Here is a 23,937-nt window from a genome sequence, read left to right as displayed (position 1 = left end):
GAGGGAAGAAGAGAGGAGAGGAAGAGAGAGCATGCACATAAATTTATGGGGAACATGGGAGACCACCTGCCCTCCCAACAAGAACTAAACGCTCTAAATACATAAATACCACGGGAATATTGATCACAGTCGCTGCTTTAATGCTGAAGCTTAATGGCGAGACCGATGTCCCAAACGGATTTAAGCCTCAATCGCCGAACACGACTATATCGGTGTTAAACCGGAGATTGAATTCAATCTTTCTTCTATCTATATGGATCAATGATATTCATTGAGAAAAATATGTTCAATCATTACCAATCATCACGTAATTATCACCTTGAGGTTCTCTTTCTTAGTATTTCCTGAAATTTGACGAGATATCAATCCCATCACTAGATCTGAGCCGAAACATAAATAGGAAAATCTAGGTTCACAAATGGAATGACACGCAGTGAAGACCATGCAATTCAATCCCGCTTACCAAGGATTTCAACACGCAGCGAGGTCAATTTATAGTGAATTCAAGCGAAGATTCTACATTTCCACTCGTTCATGATGTCATGTAAACGGCCCAGGTTCCAAGGTTCTGACACCACAGATTAGACTCAACCCCTGCATCTCGTTCTGGATCCAGCGAGGATCAACCAATCACTATCAACGAAAGGGTGTGTCAGAATAAATGCAAAACTTAAGCTTTTTTGGTTCCTTATGATCCGAGGCCATGATTTCACAGGGCCAAGATATCTCAGACCGCAAGAGTGTTTTCTAACATTTAGGCAGCAATAATGAGATTCCAGGGTTAAGTTGGAGAAGGATAATCCTAGTTCGGAGCTTTAGATCTTGGTTCGAATGTCCATGTTTATTGTTCAATTTCCAAATCATATCATCTAATTTAATAACAAGAATTCAGACTCAATGCGTCGCCAATGGAGGTATCACCGCTGTGCAATCCATGAAAGGAGTGAGGAAAATCAAATATGGGGAGGGGGCGCGGGTAACAAGACAGACAGAGTATGGAAGGGAAGGAGGCGTGTAGGTATGAGAGGTATCATTTTTGAGACCTTGAGGTGAGAGCTGAGGGCTTTTGATAATTCCAGAAGAGATGCAGATAGATAGTAATTAACCCAGCCTGTGGGAGGAAATACTTTCAAAGTAGACCACATTACTAGAGGTGCATACACCACCTGCCAGCGGCCAAACCAGTGACCGCTTTGTTTTTTTCTTCCTTGGTAACGCAGACAGAGGGAATAAAAGGAGTAAAGAGAAAGGGAAAATGACATGAGAGAACAGAATAGAACCTTGCTGGATATATGTCGCAAGTTCAAGGGCGCGACCAAGAGCCCTGGAGAGGCGGCAGTGGGCCTCCAGACAGCGACGGCGACACAGCAGGCGTAATAGTAACCCCCGTCCAGCGGGTTGGATAGGGGCTGTAGAATAAGGCTGGTTTGCAGGCCAAGCAGGCTGCGACTGAGCCGAGTCCAACAGTCTTCCCGCCGGGCCACCCGCAGCGGGTTGTGTGCCTGAAACGGATCGGGCAGCATCAGCGCCCGACCAAGTGGACGGAGCACCTTCGGGTGCGACAAGGGTGGATGCGGATTGGGTCGATCTTGGGGAAGCAGGTCTTGGGGGCAGAGCGGCTAGGGACATTGTGCGACCGAGATGGTCGCGGTAGAAATCGCGCTCGGAGCGGTAGTGGTCGCGCTGTTGGACGAGGGAGCGGAGCTCTTCGTTCTGGCGGCGGACTGTTTCTACGCTGCGCTGGATCTCGTCTTGCTGGGCTGTGAGCCGCTGCTCGAGTTGCATTTCGTTGCGTTTGCGGTTGCGGAAGCGCCGTGAGGCGTCGCTGTTCGCCTTGCGCTTTTCGGCTTGGCTGCTCGACCCGGATCGCATGTCTAGCACGCACGGGATCATTCCTGATGGTAATGGACTGCCCTGCGGTGGGCCTGCTCGGGTTGGGTTTTCTTCGGGCTGGGATCTGGGTCCTTTGGTGGCGGGAACGCCCCGGCTCATTGGGTCCATGTTCATGTACGGGGGAGGTGCAGTGGGATATGATGTGGCGCTTTGTGGGAGGGAGACGCTAGTCACAGCTGGGGATACTCGACCAAATGGACTGAAAGTTGAATGGGGTGTGCTGGGGCTTGTCTCTTGAGAACTCGGGTTGGTGAGAGGCCCTGGGCCAACGCTCGTTCGTCGGGAATGCAAACTAGGTGTAGAATGCAGCGAAGCTAGCACAGGTGGCTGTGTGCTGGTAATAGATGCTATTGGACGTAGGCCCGCGTCTAGTGGCACAGGCGAACTGGAAGCGGGAAGGCGCGGGCCCATCAAATGTTCCTGAGGAACTAGCGGTGACTGTGCGACGCTCGACTGTACAGAGGTCCTACCACCTCCACCCACAAACCGTGCCGAGGGCGAGGCTGGATTCATCAAAGGGCGTGCATGGGACCGAGGAGACAATGGCTGCGGCACCGAAGGATGTGATGGACGGGTGGTTGGCGAGGAGACCTGAGGTCGAGGCGAGCCCGGTAGAACGCGTGGCTTACGATTACTGGTTGGAGCCAGCTCTGTTGTTGCCTGAGAGGGGGGATTCAAGATGGCATGAACCCCAATTGGGCGTGATGACAAGGACTCTAATGGCGGCTCCACGGGTCCATATGGATGCCATGACTGAGGTCGAGTCCGAAGTGGTGGTCGACGTGATGTATTGCGGCTGGTGACAAGCCAACGGTCACTGTCTATCGCCGAATCATCATCCTGAGGCGTATCTCTAGACAAGGAACCTGCACGTCGAAGATTCTGCGACATGGAATTTGAATACACCACGTTGGACCGGGAATTAGGGCATGGCCGAGACCCCCTCTCTCCCTCGTCGCCGGATTCTCGAAGAGTGTGAGAGAGAGAGGGAGATGCTGACGAATAACGATCCGAGTAAAGTGCCAAATTGGTTGAATGTAGTGAATTGGAATAAGGTGCGTTTAACACGCTGATTCCTAGGGCAGCCACGGTGGAGGACGAAGAGGATATACTTGGAAAGACGACCCAATTTGACACCCTCCTAAGCAATTGAGGAGGTTGTCAATATAATGAAGGTTTTAGGTAGATAGTGATAAATGATAAGATGTGACAGTAAAAGAAGACTAGAGCTAGAAAGGATGCAAAGGCAAAATGGACAGAAAAAATGGGAAAGACAAGCTCTAATATGAGCCGTTGAGCAGCGGTGAGAGAATGATCCATCACCTGAGTCTGGATGGCTCCAGCACAGGTTAAGTTGTCTCTCTGTCCGACCCAGTTTGTCGGATTAGCGTTGGGCAGGATATAGTGTCTAACCCCCGGGAACTGCCAGTTGGGCCTTTTTTTTCTTTTTTATTTCACTTTTCTTTTCTTTTCTTGCTTTTTATTTGCTTTTTATTTATTTTTGTGGGTATGGGCAATAAATAGATGCCGAAAAGAAAATACTTAAAAGGTATTAAAGAGCAGGAAAAAAAAAGAATAATCGATATAACAATATTATATATTTGGGGAATTAATAAATAAAGGCAAATAAATCCACACCCCTATCACCCATATTATATATAGCCTTGAATACTAGTCAATATCCGCCTCAACTACCCGGGGAAAGCGATCGTCATGCACAGCACGAATCATCGGGAGCTGCAAGTGCGCGGCGCCGTCACCATGGACATGGACAGGGACAAGTGGAGACTGGGTTTTGTTATTTCTTTTTCAATTTCTTTTGTTTTCTTGATTTTGGCCATTTTTTTGCCTTTTTGACTTTACTTCATTTCTTTTTCTCTTCTAGTTATTTGGGTTATGTTTATTTCTCGTTGCCTTTTTCCCTTGGTGGTAAAAGTAAAGCAAAAAGGTAGAGTGAGGTTAAGTCACAAAACTCGGAAGGTTTGGACTGCTGGGTAGAACGTCATTAGTGTAAGTATGACAGTGGAATTCGGAAGGCTACACCTTCTCTAGGGTCAATTTGATAGACCGATCCAGGACGCATTTGGAACACCCATAAGCCCTGGAGGGCAACTGGATGAACGCCGACCTACTCAATCTCTCACTGGGCCGTCCGATCGATACCCTCTCGGGTCTAGCGGGTGAGAGGCAATCCGCGACAGTTGCCTAGTACTTAAATATGGAGTAGTAAGCCTTGGTCCTGTCAATTTCCGAGAGTTTGGTGCTTCGGGAGGCTAAACTCGAAGTAAATATTTGAATCACTGATCTTGAGGTTCTGTGAAAAGGCGAACTGTAGAGGAACAAAAGCAAAAAGTAAAATGAAATAGAAAAACCCAGAAACTCGAACATAAAGCAAGTCTCAAACCTTCAGAGGCACACGATTCTTCATTTGCACGAAACAATCAAGACACAAACTTTATCCCCTATGGATGTTGTGCATTACCATAGTTCCCCGTACCCGGCAAAGGGGCCGTTGCCGTTGACCGTTAGGGGCTAGGACCTCGGACTATCTATTGGAGTGGTTCCTGACCAGTCCCAGTAGCGTGATCTGGTTGGCCCAGAAATAGTCACTAGTCATTGAGTGGGGAGAAGTCTGAGAGAACTGCCACTCACGCAATATAGAAGGGAATTTTAAAAGGGGAACATAATATCGTTTATCAACTTGATCATGGTTGTCTACGTCATTAATCTAGGTAACGCAAACAGAACACAACGAACACAGAACTAACTTAGATATCTTTTACACCCTGGTCTATTTACTGCGTGACACTAGCTACGTCACGCCGAAGGCTTAAATGTAAAAAGGATCTTAATGATGTCATCACTGACGAAAGAAATTACCCATGTGCTAGGTGTGACAATCAAGGTTGAAAAAGTAAACAAACAGAGAGTAAACTAGGTGACAGCCCTAGTCCATTCTCTATCACAATCGTGGGAACACGATACTCCACGATCGGACCATGCGGAAAGGGATCCGACCAGACACCTCCAGCTTCAGAAAGTGAGGTGCATGAACTCGAAGTGAGTGGATAAGTAGCTCTGACAGAGGCGTGACTAGACTAGTCGAGACTAGTCTAGTCTATAGTCCAACATGAGATCGTAAACGGATAAAAGGAAACGAATTCCGAGAGGTAAGTGGTCAAATAAACAACGGAGATCGAATTAGTCTTCCATCCGAGCATGTCAAAGTGGATGCCGAAATCCTGGTGGGAAATTACGAAAGGCGCAGCTGAAGTTGCTCGTTGCACTTGCATTGAGCTAGTCCGGTTGGCGTCAATGATCATCCGACCATATGGTCTCGATTCAATGGAAATCCACCGGAACTGTTCCCCATCTGACAGCTATCCAAAATTGGATCTCGAAGTTGTGGATTTCGATAGATCTTCTCGGGGATCATGTAGGTACTGCCATGCAGGAGTCTTAGACCGACAGAGTTTTTTTTTTAACTGTCAATCTTTAGCCTATTTAATACTTAGTTAGTTATTTCGTTTTTTCTCTTTAACGAATCATTGGAGTTATCGAAAATAGAAATTACGGTCTGATAGATCCAATGGTTATGGTTGGTTCGATCAGGGGTTGAAATCTCCCTTCTCCCTGTTTCTGTTTTCCTTTCTTTTTTGTGGCTTAAAATCTCAAACCACCGTCTCCAAACTGTCGGGTTGGCTTGTTACGCTTAGGCAGGCAGATATTTTCCTTCTTCAATATCCCCGAGACCACCCCGGTCCGGATGCGTGTCATCACACTATTTGAAATTTGTGGAACTTCCCCGTAGCCTCTCCCAGGTGTTCGGTACAGGGGTTCACCGCATATGTAGTTTTTGTTCTTACTTTCTCTCCCTGTTACCTAGTATCTCTAACGCTCTTTTTTTTCCCTATAGTTTTCTATAATCAATAGTCTCTGGTTATGCATGGTATCCACATTACCTCTAACTTTTGTTCGACAGATTTTAAGGCTTTGAACTTTGCCCCTTTTCCTTTTTGAAAATCCCGCTTTAGGGGGGCCTGTCCACTGCATGCATCTCCCGATTATCTCGTGTCCGCTTCAACCGCGCCTCGCTTTGAATAAGCAAAAAGAAGACCTAGGTAGCCGTGTGGGCTTGCGAACCGGAGATATATTCCGTCATTTGCTTAAGGGTCTGATTACTCTACACTGAACTAAATGTGATCTACACAATATATAAATTTCTCGCTGATCGACTTGAAAGGTCGCACATCTCGCTCCTTCCGCCTAGTCTCTCCACCCTCATCGCCTAACTATTCCAGTGGTGCACAATATTACGAAAGCAGAACACACCGTAACAATGTCCACACCCATCACTCTATATCCCGTCCTGCAGGGCGAGATCCACCGAAAAACAAAATATATGGCAGTGCCACCTATGCAATTCTAGCCCTGACAAAGGTCCAGCCGAGTTTGAAATCGGTCCCAGTGAGCGGGAAAGGCAACAAATGTATGGAGTATGGTCTACATGATGTGAGATCGATATGCGGAACCCGATCTAGTTTGAGTACTCCGTACTTATGTCCCTTGCGTCGTCTGCACAAAGTACCGTCGACAAATCCCGACAGTGACAGCGCGGAAGGTCGTCGCCCGTTTGCTGATCACTGACCCACCTCCAGCTCAACATTGCATATCCGGATCTGTCGACTGCATTTGTTGGGTTTTTGTTGTCTGCGAACAGGGCCGTCACCATGACCGCCTTTTTGGCTAAATTTTGAAAGAATTGAACTGCATCGTCGATCCTTCTAGATTCACATGTGAAGTATGTACATGTACAATATTGTTGGTAAAGAACAATAGACTCAGATCGAAACTAATGCGTATATATTGAAGTACGATGTACGTTATATGTAGGAATACAATCCCTGTCGCATTGAAACACCCTCGTCAGGGCCTAGCCCTGAAACCGAAACTCATTCTTAGACTTGCCTCGGATCCCAACATCAACCCTGTAAAGCCGGCCGCCATACCTAACCGACTGCGGCAACCGGTCATCATCGCGATCATCCTTAGCGGTAGTAATGAACAACTCAGTGCCCACAAAAGCCGGACAGGTCACGTTACGCGTAGGCAGGTCAATCTGACCGATAACCTGTCCAGCGGGCGAGATGCGCAGGACCTTCCCGCCTCCGTAAACAGCGGTCCAGATGCATCCCTCCACGTCGATAGCGAAGCCATCCGGCTCCAGCGCCTCACCGATATCGAAGTGCACGCGCCGGTTGCTAATAGCGCCGGTTGACGCCTCGAAGTCGAAGGCATAGATCTTGCCTGTCGGCGAGTCCGTCAGGTACATCACGTCGTCTGCGAGGTTCCATCCGATCCCGTTGGGGATCGTCACTGGTGCGAGCATGCGGTGCAGACTCTGGTCTGGATCCAGTCTGAAGAGAACGCCCTCTGCTTCTGGGTTCTTGATTTTCGGGTCGTTCATGGCTCCGGCCCAGAACCGGCCGTGGCTGTCGACTGCGCCGTCATTGAAACGCATTCTGTCCATAGCCAATTTCGTTAGTCGGGCTTTATCGGGGAACATACAGTGTAATGCGTCACTGTGTATTTTTGTAATTTTCTTTTTTTTGGTGGCTTGTTTTTTTTTTGGTTGTTTTTATTTATTTTTGCGCTCGTTTCTTCTTTTCGGGGCGTATGCTTACCTCTCCGCTTTGCCTGGTCCATCTTCTTCGCCCCAGACTTCTTGGATATAGGATAGCTCCCCGGTAGTTTGGTTCAGCCGAGCAAACCCATATTTGGCCCCAACTATCAGCTGATCCTCGTTAGACCCGCTTGGGTCGACGATGTTGGCGGTGACACTAAGAATCCACATGGATTGCCTGTCAGCAAGAAAAAAGCTGACTAGTCTGCCACGTGAAGTGTTAAAACCCACCCAACGGAAGCGGCGGTATCAATGACTCTCAAGGAGTCAGGACCCTTTGCCAGATCGAGACGGTAGAGTTTCTGATCCCAGATATCAACGAAACGGAATTCGTTTTTGGCCACATCGTGAAAGGGGCCCTCGAGTAGCGTTCCCGGTATGTCAAGGTACGGCTAATTGTATGAGTTAGCTGCATTATGTTGGGATTTTGTGGATTTTGTGATTGGTGAAATGGCCAATTATTATTATTATTATTATCCCTTTTCCCTCTACTGTGAGAGGCTCGGGAAAATAATAATATGTTTGACCGACACGAGAAGATCGAAAATAATCAATAACAAAACAAATAAAGCAAGTGAATCAGGCAAATTAGGCAAATCAGGGGTCGGCACCGGCGAATTGCATGCGCACAAGACGATCAACTCACCTCATTCACCGTCCATCTCTGAATTTCAGACATGCCGATCGGTGAGTGGACACCGCTCTTTGAGCTGAAAAGAGGGGTGAGATTTTAGACGACCGTCCTCACAGACTATTTGGGAAGAAGCTTGGACGAACCCTCTTGAAATGGCAGCGCAGATCGCGGAATCAACCCGACCCGTAACCTACTGTAGGAATTAAAAAAAAAGCAAAGTCGGAATGGCTTGATGGTCCGTCAGTCCGTAGTAGGAAAATGACTAGAAAGATGAAAGTCGATAGTTTATGGAGATGAGAGAAGAGGTCATGCCAAGACCCCCACACTCTGCTTACTTATAATAGTTAATCATTTACCATGTACGGAGTAGGTGTGGAAGTATGTAGTATTTACGATGCACATACTACAATATACACCATTTATATCTTATGTTCTTGCTTTGATTTATGTGTATCTAGCACGAACCGGTAGGACAAACGTAATGTCTACTTTATATTTTATTGTGTATAAATTGCTTGCAGGTATGCGAATCATCACACACCACTATCATCCTATATTATTAATCAACTTTCATACTATATGTGATTGACTTTAAGTCGTGCATCCCGTAAATTGCACACACCATACTCCAGTCACGCCGAACAATTTCCAACCAGGGTCGAATCACAGACCAGCCCAGGTGGCTTTTCACATGACTAACTCTGCATGCAGATGCAAGAGATTCATGCGAGTGTGTGCTGGCGCTTAGTCCTGGAACCTGGAACCTGGGCCTAACCTCGACTACCAATCCCGGACTATGAATCATTCCTGCCTGACTCGAAAATTGGGCTGCGGTATGCATCCTACGGTGCCTGCAGCCTCTTGTATCACCTTGATTAATCCGGATGGGAACTGTTTGAAACCCGAGGGAGATCACGGATTGTAACCTTGGAATGCGACAGGTCGACTTTGTTGGCGTGGAATATACATTGTGTAATAATAGTATAACTCACTATACGTAGCACAAGATATATAGGTATAGCAATGCAGGATGTAAAGCAATCCAGCCTGACTAGGGTACCTAGGTAGTACCCAATGTGATTTTCATTGTTGAGAAAGGTAAGAACGAGCATGTTTCTCGCGCACGGCTGCCAATTGCCGCATCCAATCAAGTCGTTCAACATGGAACTGCAACCCGCCCCTTAAGGTAAGGCTTGTGTGCAGGGCATCTGTGGAAAGAAAGGTAGTTGGGCATCAAAATTGTGTTCGGGTCCGGTTTTGCACTGCAATATGCGGTGATGGGCGTGTGAAAAAAAAGAAAATTAAAGAAAAGGATATTTAGCTCACAACCATTTTTTCATTGGACAACGAGGAACTTGGCCATGTCAGTGCCAATTGACATGCAAGCTACGTGGTGGCGATCTACAATAGAAAGTAAAGTGTCCACTGGAGTTTGCTATGCTCCGTTTTTCTATTTTTCCTTTCTTGCGGGGGATCCTCTCGTGTTTGTGGATCAATGGGGATATAGGAGCGAGAGCGAAATTTGAACATTGGCTTTGAGTTTGGCCAATTGATCATGGTGATCCCTCGTGATCTTTGATCGCGAGGTGAGAAGAAAAGATTGGAAACAGTTGGTTGCTGATACTGGCAGACTAATAGGCCAGAATTTGTTCATTAGACATAACAAAGATGAATACAAAAAGATCCTTCATTTTTACATAGCAAGCTTACAGCTTGGTGCCCATGTTGACGTGAACGGCCTTGACCTGCGAGTAGGCATCCAGGCCAGCCTCGCCAAGTTCGCGACCGATACCACTTTGCTTGACACCGCCGAAGGGCACGCGGAAGTCACTGTCATTACTGCTGTTGATCCAGACCATACCGGCCTCAATGTCGGAGGCAACGCGGTGAGCGCGCTCAATATCGCGAGTGAAGAGAGCAGCGCCCAGACCGTAGGTGGTGTCGTTAGCACGGGTGACGGCCTCTTCTTCGGTGGTGAAGCTGGCGATGGCCACGAAGGGCCCGAAGACCTCCTCGCGGTAGATGCGCATGTTGTCCTTGACATTGGTGAAGATAGTGGGCTCGATGAAGAAGCCACGGCCATCGCCGACGTTCTTGTAAGGCACACCGCCGGAGGCGAGGGTGGCACCCTCAGACTTACCGGTCTCGATGTATGAGAGCACGCGCTCGTATTGGGCCTTGGTGACCTGAGGGCCCTGGAAAGTGTCGTCGGAGAATGGATCACCGACCTTGCTGGTGGTGCGGACGACCTCCTTGAACAGCTCGACGAACTTATCATACACAGACTCGTGGACCAAAATACGCGAGGTCGCGGTACAAACCTGGCCCTGGTTGTACATGATACCGATGTGTGCCCACTTGGCGGCCTGCTCGAGGTCCGCATCTTCAAAAACAACCAGTGGGGACTTGCCGCCGGTCTCGAGAGTGACGTTCTTCAGGGTTCCAGCGGCCATCTTCATGATCTCGCGACCGGTGAGGGTGGAACCGGTGAAGGCGACCTTGTCAACGCCGGGGTGGTTGACCAAAGCACCACCAGCAATGCGGCCATGGCCGTTGACAACGTTAATAACACCAGGGGGAAATCCAGCCTCCTTGATGAGACCGGCCAAGTACAAAATGCTCAGAGGAGTCTGCTCGGCAGGCTTGAGGACGATAGTGTTACCGCAGGCAAGAGCAGGGCCAAGCTTCCACGCCGCCATGGCGAGAGGGAAGTTCCAGGGAATGATCTGGCCAACAACACCAATAGGTTGGCGAAGGGTGTAAGCAAACTTGGCTGGGGTGGTGCCAATAGTCTGGCCGAACACCTTGTCGGCCCAGCCGGCGTAGTAACGGAGAGTATTGGTGACTTCACCAAGATCATCGTTCAGCGAGACCTGGTACGGCTTGCCTGTAAAAATGGTTAGCTCGACTATGTTCTATTTATATTTGATCCCTTCCGTCGCTAACCGTTGTCCCAGGTCTCAATGGTGGCCAGAGTCTCCTTGTGCTGCTCAATCAGGTCGGCCAGCTTGAGCATCAAAAGACCACGGTCAGTGGCAGGTAGACCCTTCCAGGAAGGGTCCTTGAGAGCCTTGCGGGCGGCCTTGACGGCGATATCAATATCCTCCTCGCCGGCTGCGTAGACTGACGTAATCTCGGACTCGTCACTGATGCGATCAGCTTCTCAGAACTCCCAATGCAGCAACGGGTATACATACGAAGGGCTCACAGTAGCAAACTTCTCGCCAGACTTGGCAGCGACAAACTCATTGTTGATGAAGAGACCAATGGGCTGGGTGTAGCTGCGGCCGTTAGGGGCAGTCAATTGCACTGAGATATCCGACATGATGAATGGTGTGCTGTGAAATGTACGACGTGGGGTGAGACCAGAAAACGATGAAGCCTTATATAAACGCAGAGACCGAAAGAAGAAAGCAGAGCAGGACATGGAGAGATGACCAGAAAGAACACCTTGGAAGAAGCCAAAGATGAGCTCCCCGCCTGATAACGATAAAGATGCTCCACTTGTCGGATACACTTACTCTTCCGAGGAACTTTTTTGCCCACTTGTCCACCTTCACCTATTCGAGTTCTTTTCTATTTGTTCCCACCGTCTGGTTGGCCCCGTTGGCCGGGTTCGGCGATGAAACCCCCTCATTTAGCCTTTGGCTTTTGCTTATCAATAACCCGAGGTCTATTTTATCCTCGATTCCCCGAGTTTATAATTTTGAAACCGACTGGTTCCTCAGCCTCAATTACAGTCCACGGCTGTTTGATTTGATCACTCACCGTTCCAGAGAGCCTAGAGCCATGGAGGATCTAGACACCTTGACATATCACGAGCCGATACATCGATTGCCTTGATCACTCCACACCACGCCCCGGATGTCAAAGCCTTTGTTCCCCGGCGGCCCCCTACATATATTATACATGGATCGGCGACCTTTAGATCCAAATGGCTGCATGACAGCTCTCCCCGGTGGCGCAGCCAACGGTCGCATATTGAAAAGCTATATTGGGACTGATGGATGCAAGGGCGCACATCCGTCGCGAGTCGACGCAGGGAGGACAGCCGAAAGCAATATGATGGATTAAAAGTACTGGGTATTCGAGGCGCATGCATTTCAATGAAATTGGTGTCGTACCGATCCGCCATCGGGGCCGGCTGTGCTACCAGAATGCGCATCGATCGGCCGGAGGCAAGTATGAGCACTGTAGCAAAGAGGCGAGTAAGTAGCCAAAATGCCCTGTTTCATTTTATAATATCCGCACTGAATGTAATATGTTGCTTGCTTCGCTAGATAAATCATTTCAAACCGGCAACGCCATGATAAAAATATGCCGATAGGGCCGTCCACGACACCCTCTGTTCATTGCTTGCATGTATAGGCCCACGCTTTCTCATACCTCCTTCGCGTCACTAGATTCCAGCTTGGTGAACTCCTCCTGGGGCTTCTCGCCTACCAACTCAAGAATGTATCGCCATTGTGCTGGGGTCACGGAAGAAACGCTGAGACGGCCCTGCTTGATCATCTGCAAGTCCTCGAGTGGCTTTCCAGCCTGGCTATGAGACTTGAGATCCTGTAGGGTAACCTGCTTCTTAAGTTTGCGGCGATATTCAACGTGCACGACAACCCACTTCGGGTCATCGCGCTTGGACTTGGGATCGTAGTATGGATGGTTGGAGTCGAAGGCAGATTCTATTACGGATCATGTATTAGTCAATTGATCAAACGTTGGAAAGCAAGCACCACAAACCATCAACGGAGTGCTCCTGGACAATTTCCATTACTCCAACAATACCGGGGACCTTGCAGTTTGAGTGGTAGAAGAATGCATAGTCTCCTTTCTTCATCGCCCGCATGAGATTTTTGGCTGGTTGATTGTGAGTACAAGCTTTAGATGAAAGCTATTACAGTTGCGTATAATCACTCACCAACATGGTTGCGTACGCCTGCTCACTCATTAGCACTATTCAATTATCGAGGGCTTGAGAAAGGTTCACTTACCATCCCAAGGCTCTGGTGAATCTGCAGCAGCCAAGTCATCAATAGAGAACTTCACATCCTTTCCCTTCTCCATGCGCGACTCAGGCTCTGCCTTCATCAGCCAAAAGGACCGGTTGGTTTTAATGTCATCAGCTGCAAGAACAGCCTTCACTGGTGTCTTCGACTCTGATTCGACTGGTCCATTCGGCAGAGGGTTCTTGCGAGGTCTTCCTCGGCCGTCTTTTTTCTTGATCTGAGGGGTTGCGGGTGTAGCAGAGACTGTTCCTACAAACAAATCCGATGGTCAGCACACGTGCACCGGAAAGATATATCACCAATACTTCCATACCTGGCTCCTTGCGGGGACGTCCACGGCCTCTTTTGGCACTAGCGGGAGTAACGACGTCGGATTCTGTCACTGTAGCAGTTTTGCGGGGGCGACCACGACCACGCTTAGGACCATCAGAAGCAGCAGGCTTGGGGGTTGCGCTTTCAGGGATTTTACGTGGTCGTCCACGACCCCTCTTCTCGTCTGTTTGGGGAGTTGCTTCAAGCTGTTGTCCGAAACATGTCAGCTCTATGCAAGTGGGATAGAGTGGAGCATCGACGGGGACCCCGACGATCAGCCCCTGCATGATATGATGCACATACCACAGAAACTGGAGCTGCGGAAGTTGGGGTTGCCGCAACATCGTTGCGCAGCCTTTTTGAGGGCGTTGCAATTGAGTCGTTTGCGCTCAGTGCGCGTTCAGACTTGCGCTTGGGAGGCATTGCGAGTACTCAATTGCTGATTAGCTGATGTAGAATGAAATGGCAACTCAAGGGGCACTAGGAGAAAGCAAGGAATATAAATAGTATTGATATGTAGTGAGCGCACACTGTTTCAACGTGCTCACGAAAGGTCACTAATGAACTTCAGCACCCGACCATCTAGCGTGTAGCTTTGTTTGCACCGAGACTGGATCTCGACGCGGCTGTGGGTCTGGAACACGTGATGTAGATCATCTTCAGGTGTACATACACCATGTCTACCACCTGGGCAAGCATACAGGTATGATCTCTTAAGGCCTTTAAAATGCTTTTTTCAATGTTTTATGAGGGAAATCTTTGAATTATAAATCTATTGCGGCTTATTATTTCCCAATACTGTTGCATTTGAAATAGATTCCAACCTATTTGTATACCGTGTATGTTTATAGAGTTAGTATATGGCAACAGCTATATCTGTCATACCCTTTACTGTGCTTGCCGAGATCGGTATTTATGTTTTACGCTATATCTACCGCTATAATGAAAAAATACGTAGTGTTAAAAATGCCTGCAAAACCTTGAGGAGCCAACTTTTCCTGTTTTTTGATCTCCGTCTCCTACAAACAACGTCGGAAGAGGGGCATAATCAAGGCAGTACGACTGGATTGTACCTGAGAGGCCAGTGGATAACTACCTAGCTCATTCTCCTATACCAATTTCAATTCATCTTTTCAGCAGTGACAATATGTGATTCTACTGCATCTTACAGCCGCAGCCGACACTATGGCAACCGCACCAAAGGAACAATCTCTCGCTGGAGATTGCCATACACGACTATCAGAAAGGTTGCCATCAATGTTTGCTTCCTCGACAGTGCCTTGTGTTCACAAAATACAATCACAGTGGCAATTACACATCCGACTATCGCAAGTCAGACCCGTTGGAGGATGGGTGGCTGATCTCAGTTTCTGCGCTTTCAACTATATTTTCAGAGTTCTATGCATGTAAGATACTTGGTTCACAGCGGGTGACCCAGCGAATTGATCCAGAAGTACGGGTCGTACCTACATGGAACCCCATACGAGGAGTAAAGGTGTGCCTTGATCGCGACATAGTGACGAAGAAACCACAACAAGATGAGCCTAACGACACGCAGACACTGTATTTCAATTCACTGTGCGGATGCGTCCGAAATACTCGCGAGAATCGCGTCACACGACACTGGAGCCTTCGGCACTTCACTTCACATTAAATGCACAGGAAGGAGGCCTGGCAAATATCCTCAACGGGAAGACCTGGTATACAGCTGGCCGACTAGGAATTGGTGAAATTTGCTCACTCCCGTACCCCAACACAGGACCAGATGCTATACTTGACATAGGAGAGGGCTAGTTCAAGGCAGCAGCGAAACAGTATCTACTCCGGAGTAAATCGGCCGATGACTATAAGATATGTACTAGTTTAATTGAGTGGTGCTACAGATATACTGTAGTACTTACTATAGCTAATGGTAAGTCTTTCGGATGTTACCGTAGCTTAGCTTAGGACAAGCATGTCTTGCAGTCATATTGGGGTCCGATCAGGGTCCGAAAAGAATGGGCTCACAACCGAAAAAATTCAAGCCTTGAACTGGGTCCACTAACCACTACGGGGTACTCTGTAGATATTCATGATTGGTGTATGAACGCTTCTGAGGCAGTCGTGGCGTAGGTAGGGCCGTCAATTTACCTGTTCGCTGGGTTCCTCCGATCACCCATTCTCTATACCATTACTGAGACGTTGAAATTAATAGTGTAAGCATGGATTTAGCTTGGCAGTAGCTTGGCAGTAGCGCGGCATTAGCTTGATCTTTTTGACATTGTTAAGTTGGCACTCTCACTAAGAGATGCGCGATTTATGTGATAGGACAGATAGGGCAACATATGAACTCCCTCGGTTTCGGAGAAAAAATAATGCCTACTATCCTTCCGTTAGATCAATGGAGAGAAAGCGAACGTCTTCAATTTCTCGCTCCTGCTCACTGTCTAAATACATGATGGCATACACTCCACGCCCACAATTTTTGTTAAACCTCTTTCGCGAAATCTTCAATACTGTCATTTATTCCGCAGGAGATGATCCACTACTTGCGCGAGCTCATCAATTATTTCAAAAAGACCCTGCTCAAACCAATAATATTTTATTTTTAGCACCGATTTCTCTCGGGATTATCCTCAAACTTCTAGTAAGCTACTAACAAAGAATCCATGTTGTCCACGAAGACTGATAGAGCCTAGATTCAATATATCATTGGCCATGTCTTGATGTCTATCTTGATCCTCGAAACTGCGGAGAAGCAGGTCAATGTCTCTAAAGTCGAAGACAAGAAGCTAGCCCCCTCAAGTCGTTACTTGTTTCAAACTAGTGCCGTCCTTTACCGCAGAGGGGGTTTCCGTCTTCTCCTAAATGGCATCGGTTCCGCTTGTACCTACTGGGTGATGCACTCCTCGGTGACGAAACTATCAACTACTCTGCTTCCTAGTCCGGTGGCGTATATTATTACATCAGTCCTGCTCGCGGAGAACCATTTCTTCTGGACCGCGCACACCGTCCTTCCGCGCGACCAGCTGCGCTTTGTGTCTACTCCCCGCGATCGCAGACGATGGAGAGCTCTCGTACTTCCCACTTTGATCTACTCCGCGGCTGAAGCAGTGATGATGTATTTGCCGGATCTACTCAACAGTAGTCTTGCTCCGGCGTCGAACGAGAAGGTCACGATAGAGGGGTCATTTTATATTGTGAGATCCGATATCCTGATATCGGCGCTCATGCTCTTTACCCAGATTTCTCTCCTGCTTCCCTCTAACATCGTGTTGATTCTGGTGCAGGCCAGTCTTCTGCCACCGAGCTGCGAGACGTTGATTTTTAGGCCGTCACGACAGCAGCAGCAGGGTATACGGGTAGGAGAGATCATTTCGGCGGCCAACCGAGAACCGCTACAGGCACGGGAGGCGGCGCAGATGATTGGGATAGGAAGGTTGCTTAATTGTCTGGAACTGCATGGAAAGATGTGTTTATGTTTGCTTGTAATTGGCGCTATGGTGCATTTGATGGTCTACTCTATGTTGTAAAAGGAAGTATCAGCGCCTCCCGACTACATCTTTGTCAGAACAAGTGGACACATATCTTATAAACATAAGGGGTTGGTTTGTGATTGGCCCATTTATTTTATTTTTGGCAATTTCGGATTGTAGTATAACTCCTCTATTGTAAGTAGCGGACCAAGCCGACTTAAGTATGGCCTATTCTTGCTTTAATTTTAGCTAAAGGAAGATCCGAACGCGGCGAGAATACTAATATTACTAGCCTACTTCGATAACTAGAGACTTTGGTATGAGCTTTTTTATGCCGAAATTACCGATAGTTCTCAGGAGTGGCTTCATGAAGTGGTAATAGATGGCGTGAATTTCGATGGACTAATAGGAGTCCTGGCCGAAAACTATTTCCTGGAGACATAAAAGTCGTCTGGGTCATGGAATATGCACAACTGCGTGCATGACTAGACTTACTAGCACTTAAGAAGGAAGTCAACGCAAATAGTTATTGGTCTGCTTTTGTCTGTATTTCCGTGTCTGCAGGGGGTGGTGACTCGGACGATTTTTTAAATCTCTCTTACCTCCCCTAAGCTTATATACCACGAGGCAAGTACAACAGCGCTTCTGTCAGAAATTCACCATATAATATTGCGCGTCGTCGACTTAGCCTCAGCTTCACTGAATTTGAATCTACTTCAAAGCTCAGTACTTTTTTGTTGCTGCGGAGCAGATGTACTAGCGGGCTGGGCTTTAGCTGGGTACGAGAAAGCTCTCGGAGCCGACCACACGTCGACCCTTAGACCTTCAATCATATTAGGAAGCTATATCAGAACCAAGATAAGCTAGACTAGGCGGAGCAGATATACTAGCAAGCTTGCCTAAGGAAGGAAAAGAGGAGTACTTCTATTTGCTTCTTCTAATGATGACATTAACTCAAAGAACGCCGTCCTTCCAGATATTGTTTGAGGCTGCCATTCTCGCGGATTACATCGTTGAGCCCTTTAGTCTGCGCGTTCTCAGGAAGGAGAATTATGTACTGTGGAACCGGCTTTCCTGAAATGGAAGTAAGAGGCAAACAATGCTTTATTTAGATGCACGCTCGGCGACATATTGGGCTCTCAATGTATCAGGGAATAGAACTTCGCAAACGGTTCCATCCTAAACGAAAGAAAAACAGCTATGGCATGGGGTCATTGAGTCTGCTTTCGAATAACTATATATGAAAACTATGCTTGAACGAATGGAGACAAATCACTATCTAATTCTCTTAATCCCGAGCCACGGCTATGATCGACATGAATAGAACTTATGTCCTATTGGTATAAATAATAACTCTAGCATTGTCTGTTACAGGTGCCAATTTAAATTCATGGAGTCTCCGGTTTTGAGTCTTCGACGCCTCTGTGTTCTCTCTGTGTACGTACCCACGCATCCTTTTGGTCAAAAAGATGGGTTGGCCTTCACAATGCAGGTAAAATAAAACCAAGTTTCTGTATGGTGTACCTGCAGCGAAGTCCGTTGGTCAAGCTTTGGATGACTCCCACCCGCTTCCAGTGGCTTAGGGCTCGAGTCGGCATTTCCCGAGTTTCGCCTTGTTGCCAGCTCACATCGCTTAGTAACTGAGACTAAGGGCGACTTTTCAAGCGATCGAAGCTTGATTCCCCTCAAAATCAAGGCCAGGGCGATCATGTGGTTGTTGAAAGCGGGAAAAGATCGTCGCGTCGGCCTTTTTGCTCCGATTTGGCTCATTCGCGCTAGCAGAGGTATCCACCATCGTGCTCTAGACAACTCTTCACGATGTTCGCCACACATCGCCTTCCCGGACAAGCCGTAAGATGCTGTTCAGGCATTAGAAGCGATCAGATTCTGCGATTGATACCATTTTCCCAGCTAGGCCCCGTTTTATATAAGAGACAAACTATTCGTCGAAATGGTCTTACCAACCAAACCAAAACAAAGCGGCCATCATGCGTATCTCCGGTGTCTCCTTCTTTGCTATCTTGTTTGGCCTGGCCAACGCTGCACCAAAGCTACAGGCCAACCGCAAGACCCAGCAACACACGTCCACCAACACCATATACCAGACAGACCTTGCTAGTGTCTCTTACCATGGTCACGTCCCGACATCTACCGTGAAGAACACTGTGTTTGCTTTACCTGTGGTCATTCTTTCGACCACTCACTCTACGACTACCGTGACACCTGCCCGTATCACTCAAACTCACACAGACTTGTCTACTGTCACTGTGTCGGTTACTGCTGCTGCCAGTACCGATATCATTTCGATCGTCTCCACTGAATACGATACTACCACAGTGACTGTGGGCCAAGACGAGGTCACCAGCACCGTTTCGACGGATACCACAACGACCGTCACTTCGACTTCTACCGTTTCGACCTCCGCTGGCTTCACCCCTATTGCTTCCTCCATTGCAACGGCCGTTCCCGCCAAGCGCGATCTTGAGGTGTTTGAAGAGCGCTCGCAGAAGCAGACTTTTAACCTCAAAAACTTCAAATACCCCAAGTCTGTCAAGTGTACCCATGAAATTATCGTGGAGGTCATCATTATCGAGGTTATCACTGGATCTCCCGTGACCAAAATTCTTCCCGCGAAGACGACCACCACCACTGTCGCCAGCACCGTCACCTCGACCTCGACCATCGTCCCTGCCGATGTGTCTACGACCCTCACTGAGAGCACCACCTCGACTATAACCAGCGTGTCCACTGCCCCTGCCGTGACCACAGTAGTCACTTCAACCAATACTGTGACTGTCTCCACCTCGACCTCTGCCTTCGCAGCCTGCGCCACAAACAACATTGGCGGTACTCCCCTTGGATCTGACTTCGGTTCGCTTGTCGGCGAGTACATCTGGGAGGTTGAGTTCAGCAGTCTTCCTGGTGCGACTATCAAGAGCGGTAACACTGCTTCTGCCTACGACTGCTGCGTCAGCTGTATTGCGGACACCACCTGTGCGCTCAGCATTTGGGATATTGACTCTTCCTCCAACAAGTACTGCACCCTCTTCGATACTACTACATGCTCCGCCAGTGAAAGCTATGTCACTGCCTATGTTGGCAGCACCTTGAGCGTTATGGAGGTCTCAAACGGCAACTGTGGTCACGCTAAGCTGGGCTCTGGTTCCGGCTAAGAGTTCTGAATGATTTGATTTATGATTGGGGGTAATATTCTGTTTGAATTGTATTATGGCCTATATACTCAGATTAACGACAAATGATGTTAACATCTATGCTATTTTCTATTTGCTAGGCCGTTGCAAAATCAAGTCCGCTTCAAATCAAACATGAATGAACTATGTTCCCTATGCCATGATTCACCGATGTACAAGTTTCAAGTTTCAGATTCTGTGTGTACCTAGGTAGGACACCATCGCATACATGTATGGCTGTCTACATCCCGTCTAGGAGCTCTGATACTATTAAATGATACCTCTTTGTCAATTCTTTTCTATAGGGTCTCACTCCAATGAATAATTGACCTCGGCGGACTTTTCCAATTATTCGTCCTCCTGCTAACGTCCCCAGATGCCACTCAAGCTCGAAATCTGTGGGCAGTGAATGTTCCTAGTGACGTAGAGCGATGGTGAAAGACATCGAGTGAATGGTTAAATAATAGATGACAAAACTGTCGCGAGCTTTTCAAGCAGTGCGTCTCATCTGCTATCATAGCCCAAAACTATCTTTGTGAGCTTTAACAACACGCCTCTTCTCCTGTTTGCGAAAGATTTCGTCGTCATAATCGTCCTATCTCGGGGGTCGTAGGATCTCGGATTTATGTTGGACGGGTTCAGCAGATGATGTTCTGTATCTGTGGGAGCCATAGGCGGAGAAATATGATCGTTGCGGACGCATCTTCATTGTGTTGAAATTTATTTTCTGTGAAGTCTTCAACAATGCTAGGGGGCCTAGCAGGTTTCTCAGTTTGTGCCCGACTGGCTTGGCTGTGAAAAATCAGGTAACCAGAGCGAGGACTCTGCGGGACCACCGACTGGTGATTGCGGGAGATAGACTTAACGTGCTGACCCCGGGGCCGTCGTCACAGATGTTTCGATCAAACTCGTACTTTAACCGACCAAAGAAGAATTAGTACCGAGAAGAGGCTTTGTGTATATCTGACTTCAAAACACTTGTTATATGGTCTTATAGGATCATCATTATTAAGGCTGTAATTCTATCTTATAGAAAGGCCTAGTCGCTATGGTGACCCTCTAAACCTGGCATATGTTAGTTTGTAGATGGATAGCATTTCACTTAACCTTAAGACCTAGGCTTTGGTTTGAGCGAAACCACATGGCAGCTTGTGATGTATCAAAGCAATCAAACAGACATTAATTCAGCTCGTCGCTAAGTCTGTTCGTGCAAAAGTTCATACCGACGTTCGCATAAGCAAATATAAATGAAGTATTCAAGACCAATCATAATGATCTCTTCAAATCCTGCAAACCTTGGAAACCATCATGAAAAATCCCTTAGAATATAACCTTAAGGTTGTAGCTTTGTACAAACGTATGCCCCGCTATGTGGGTCAATTGCTCTATAACATTAATTAAGGCATGACTAGGTAGTTCATTTAGGCCAGCATGCATAAGCCCAGAAAGTCAGCATCTCAAAAAGAGACAGATCTGCACAAAGGAGCCGAGTGGGCCTATCTGGCTTGTCTGCGCTTGAGGATACTTGTGTCTGATAGGGCATTCACCATGCCGATATAGGATTGCGCCATTTGTTAGCTCCATCTGATGTCGGCCGACTCTGATAATATTTGTAGCTTGATGAAGACAAGACGAGTCAAAGGAGTGGAAATTTATCCGAAAATCTAATTTATAGAGGCAAAAACAGCAAATTAGTGTAATTCCAACAGAAAATATACCGGCACCTATATATTCTGTACCTGGTACATGATGAGGGGTAAACAAAGGGCATGGCAGAAAGTATAGAAACCCGAGGAACCCATCAACCCCTCCATAATCCATTGCATCACTAGTAAATAGTGCATTGACCAATCATATCTGTTCTGCCTGGGCGGTGAACTTAATCACGCCATGGGGAAGCAGGAGCCGGTCGATCAGCTCTATGGAATAAAAGCCGGGGGACCTTTTTTGGAGGGGTTATTTGAACCTCGTGTCCTCCCCGTCTGACTCTTTTCTCTTTCTCAACTTCTCATATTTCTCATCTATTCACAATGGCTGACCGCGCTCCTCCGTAAGTTGATATAGCTGCAAAGCTCTACACTCCATACTGACTTGTCCTTCAGCCTCCGTCTCGGCTCTACTGCCCCTGACTTCGACGCCGACACCACCAACGGCCCGATCAACTTCCACAAATTCATTGGTGACAAGTGGACTATTCTCTTCTCACACCCTGCGGACTATACTCCCGTATGTGTAAATCGCTGTTGTCTCGAATCTTTTGCTAACATCATATCAGATCTGCACCACCGAGCTCGGTGCTTTTGCCAAGCTTGAGCCTGAGTTCACCGCGCGTGACACTCAGCTCATTGGTCTCAGTGCCAATGACACCGAAAGCCACCGTGGCTGGATCAAGGACATCGACGAGATCTCCAACTCCAACCTGAAGTTCCCCATCATTTCCGACCCCGAGCGCAAGGTTGCCTACGCCTACGACATGGTTGACTACCAGGACACCACCAACGTCGACGAGAAGGGCATTGCTCTGACCATCCGCTCCGTCTTCATCATCGACCCCGCCAAGAAGATCCGCCTTATCATGACTTACCCCGCCTCTACTGGCCGCAACACCGCTGGTGAGTTCCGCTATTATATCCTACTACGAGGGCCTTGAAGTACAAGAGCAAGTCTCTAATTTGTCAATGCAGAGGTCCTTCGTGTTCTCGACTCTCTCAAGACCACCGAGAAGCACGGTGTTACCACCCCCATCAACTGGTATGTCCACGCCTGAAGAGATGCTACTGCGTCTCAGCTATGGGCCACCCGATCCCACCCAGCATATTTACATTACATCTCACTAACATTACTTAGGCTGCCCGGTGATGATGTTGTCATCCCCCCTACCGTCAGCACCGAGGATGCCCAGGCCAAGTTCGGTGAGATCCGATCCGTGAAGCCGTAAGTTGTCTCAGTCTCAAGCCATTGACCCTCGAATTCACCCAAGATACTAACATGTTTCGTAGTTACCTTCGCTTCACTAAGTCCGAAAACCTCAAGCAGTAAATGGGGTCTTACGATTTGATGCAATATAGATACTCCGAGTGCCGGGTTTCTTTAGCTCGGGTGAAATCCCCTCTTTGATACCAATGTGAAACGATCTTGGCGCAATAATCTGATGCCCAATACAATTAATGTATTTTCCTCGTATGCTTAGCGTAGACAAGGCCTTTGGGTCATTTAGCCACTGGAACCCGCTATTTGTGTGCATATCGGACGATATGCGCTATACATCAAATTTATGCATTATTAGCGATCAGCGTCTAAATTTCAGCAGTAAGTTTCAAGATTTGTGCACAACTGTCGGGTATGTGGAGAGAATGAAATCCAGAAAACGGAGTAGAAATGACAGCAATGGAGAAACATCCCGAACACTTGGCGTTGCACCCACCTTTAAACCTATCTTGGGCTAGCAAAGGTTGAGACCGCCTTTTTTTGTGCCGATCAACATCCACGTCTGACACTTTTGCCAATACACCGTCACCAATACCGGCACCCTCGTCTAATTTCACTTCATCGCTCTCCTTGGTCTCCGAAACCTCTGTGAAACCGGCACTGCAATCGCGGGGAAAGCCACCCCTTTTCCCACGCCCAGCATTCCACCGTAACACACTTGCAAGCAGCGCCGGGAATTTTGCCGAACACACAATCATTATTTGGCGAACGAATCGTCATATGCGAACGAACTAAGGTGGACAAAAATAGGGGGCGTCAACGGCTGCCAATACGATCG

At 47.8% G+C, this 23,937-nt stretch overlaps 7 protein-coding genes across 7 annotated transcripts; 3 read left to right on the top strand and 4 right to left on the bottom strand.

Moving 5' to 3' along the window:
- Nucleotides 1–1,101: 1,101 nt before the first annotated feature.
- On the bottom strand, nt 1,102–2,784 carry N7529_005882 (uncharacterized protein; the record flags this gene model as incomplete). The annotated part of the gene is made up of 1 exon (XM_057241409.1): nt 1,102–2,784. One exon carries the CDS (start codon nt 2,782–2,784, stop codon nt 1,102–1,104), a length of 1,683 nt encoding a protein of 560 aa, XP_057096768.1.
- A 4,042-nt stretch (nt 2,785–6,826) lies between these two features.
- Nucleotides 6,827–8,255, bottom strand: N7529_005881 (SMP-30/gluconolactonase/LRE family protein; the record flags this gene model as incomplete). Its single annotated transcript, XM_057241408.1, has 4 exons — nt 6,827–7,415; nt 7,578–7,754; nt 7,808–7,968; nt 8,223–8,255. The coding sequence occupies 4 exons, from the start codon at nt 8,253–8,255 to the stop codon at nt 6,827–6,829; spliced, it is 960 nt and encodes a 319-aa protein (XP_057096767.1).
- Nucleotides 8,256–9,916: 1,661 nt separating this feature from the next.
- On the bottom strand, nt 9,917–11,535 carry N7529_005880 (aldehyde dehydrogenase family protein; the record flags this gene model as incomplete). The annotated part of the gene is made up of 3 exons (XM_057241407.1): nt 9,917–11,097; nt 11,157–11,356; nt 11,408–11,535. 3 exons carry the CDS (start codon nt 11,533–11,535, stop codon nt 9,917–9,919), a joined length of 1,509 nt encoding a protein of 502 aa, XP_057096766.1.
- A 1,055-nt stretch (nt 11,536–12,590) lies between these two features.
- Nucleotides 12,591–13,948, bottom strand: N7529_005879 (EVE domain-containing protein; the record flags this gene model as incomplete). Its single annotated transcript, XM_057241406.1, has 6 exons — nt 12,591–12,889; nt 12,948–13,064; nt 13,126–13,143; nt 13,199–13,462; nt 13,527–13,731; nt 13,829–13,948. The coding sequence occupies 6 exons, from the start codon at nt 13,946–13,948 to the stop codon at nt 12,591–12,593; spliced, it is 1,023 nt and encodes a 340-aa protein (XP_057096765.1).
- Nucleotides 13,949–16,230: 2,282 nt separating this feature from the next.
- Nucleotides 16,231–17,037, top strand: N7529_005878 (uncharacterized protein; the record flags this gene model as incomplete). The annotated part of the gene is made up of 1 exon (XM_057241405.1): nt 16,231–17,037. The coding sequence occupies one exon, from the start codon at nt 16,231–16,233 to the stop codon at nt 17,035–17,037; it is 807 nt and encodes a 268-aa protein (XP_057096764.1).
- A 1,931-nt stretch (nt 17,038–18,968) lies between these two features.
- Nucleotides 18,969–20,153, top strand: N7529_005877 (uncharacterized protein; the record flags this gene model as incomplete). The annotated part of the gene is made up of 1 exon (XM_057241404.1): nt 18,969–20,153. The coding sequence occupies one exon, from the start codon at nt 18,969–18,971 to the stop codon at nt 20,151–20,153; it is 1,185 nt and encodes a 394-aa protein (XP_057096763.1).
- Nucleotides 20,154–22,201: 2,048 nt separating this feature from the next.
- N7529_005876 (peroxiredoxin) lies at nt 22,202–23,210 on the top strand (the record flags this gene model as incomplete). Its single annotated transcript, XM_057241403.1, has 6 exons — nt 22,202–22,221; nt 22,274–22,397; nt 22,447–22,783; nt 22,856–22,922; nt 23,019–23,105; nt 23,171–23,210. 6 exons carry the CDS (start codon nt 22,202–22,204, stop codon nt 23,208–23,210), a joined length of 675 nt encoding a protein of 224 aa, XP_057096762.1.
- Nucleotides 23,211–23,937: the final 727 nt, after the last annotated feature.

Source organism: Penicillium soppii, assembly GCF_028829465.1.
Source record: "Penicillium soppii strain IBT 18220 chromosome Unknown utg000005l, whole genome shotgun sequence".
Taxonomy (NCBI): domain Eukaryota; kingdom Fungi; phylum Ascomycota; class Eurotiomycetes; order Eurotiales; family Aspergillaceae; genus Penicillium; species Penicillium soppii.
Note: the sequence above shows the minus strand (reverse complement) of the source record. Positions and strands in the feature narration are given on the sequence as shown.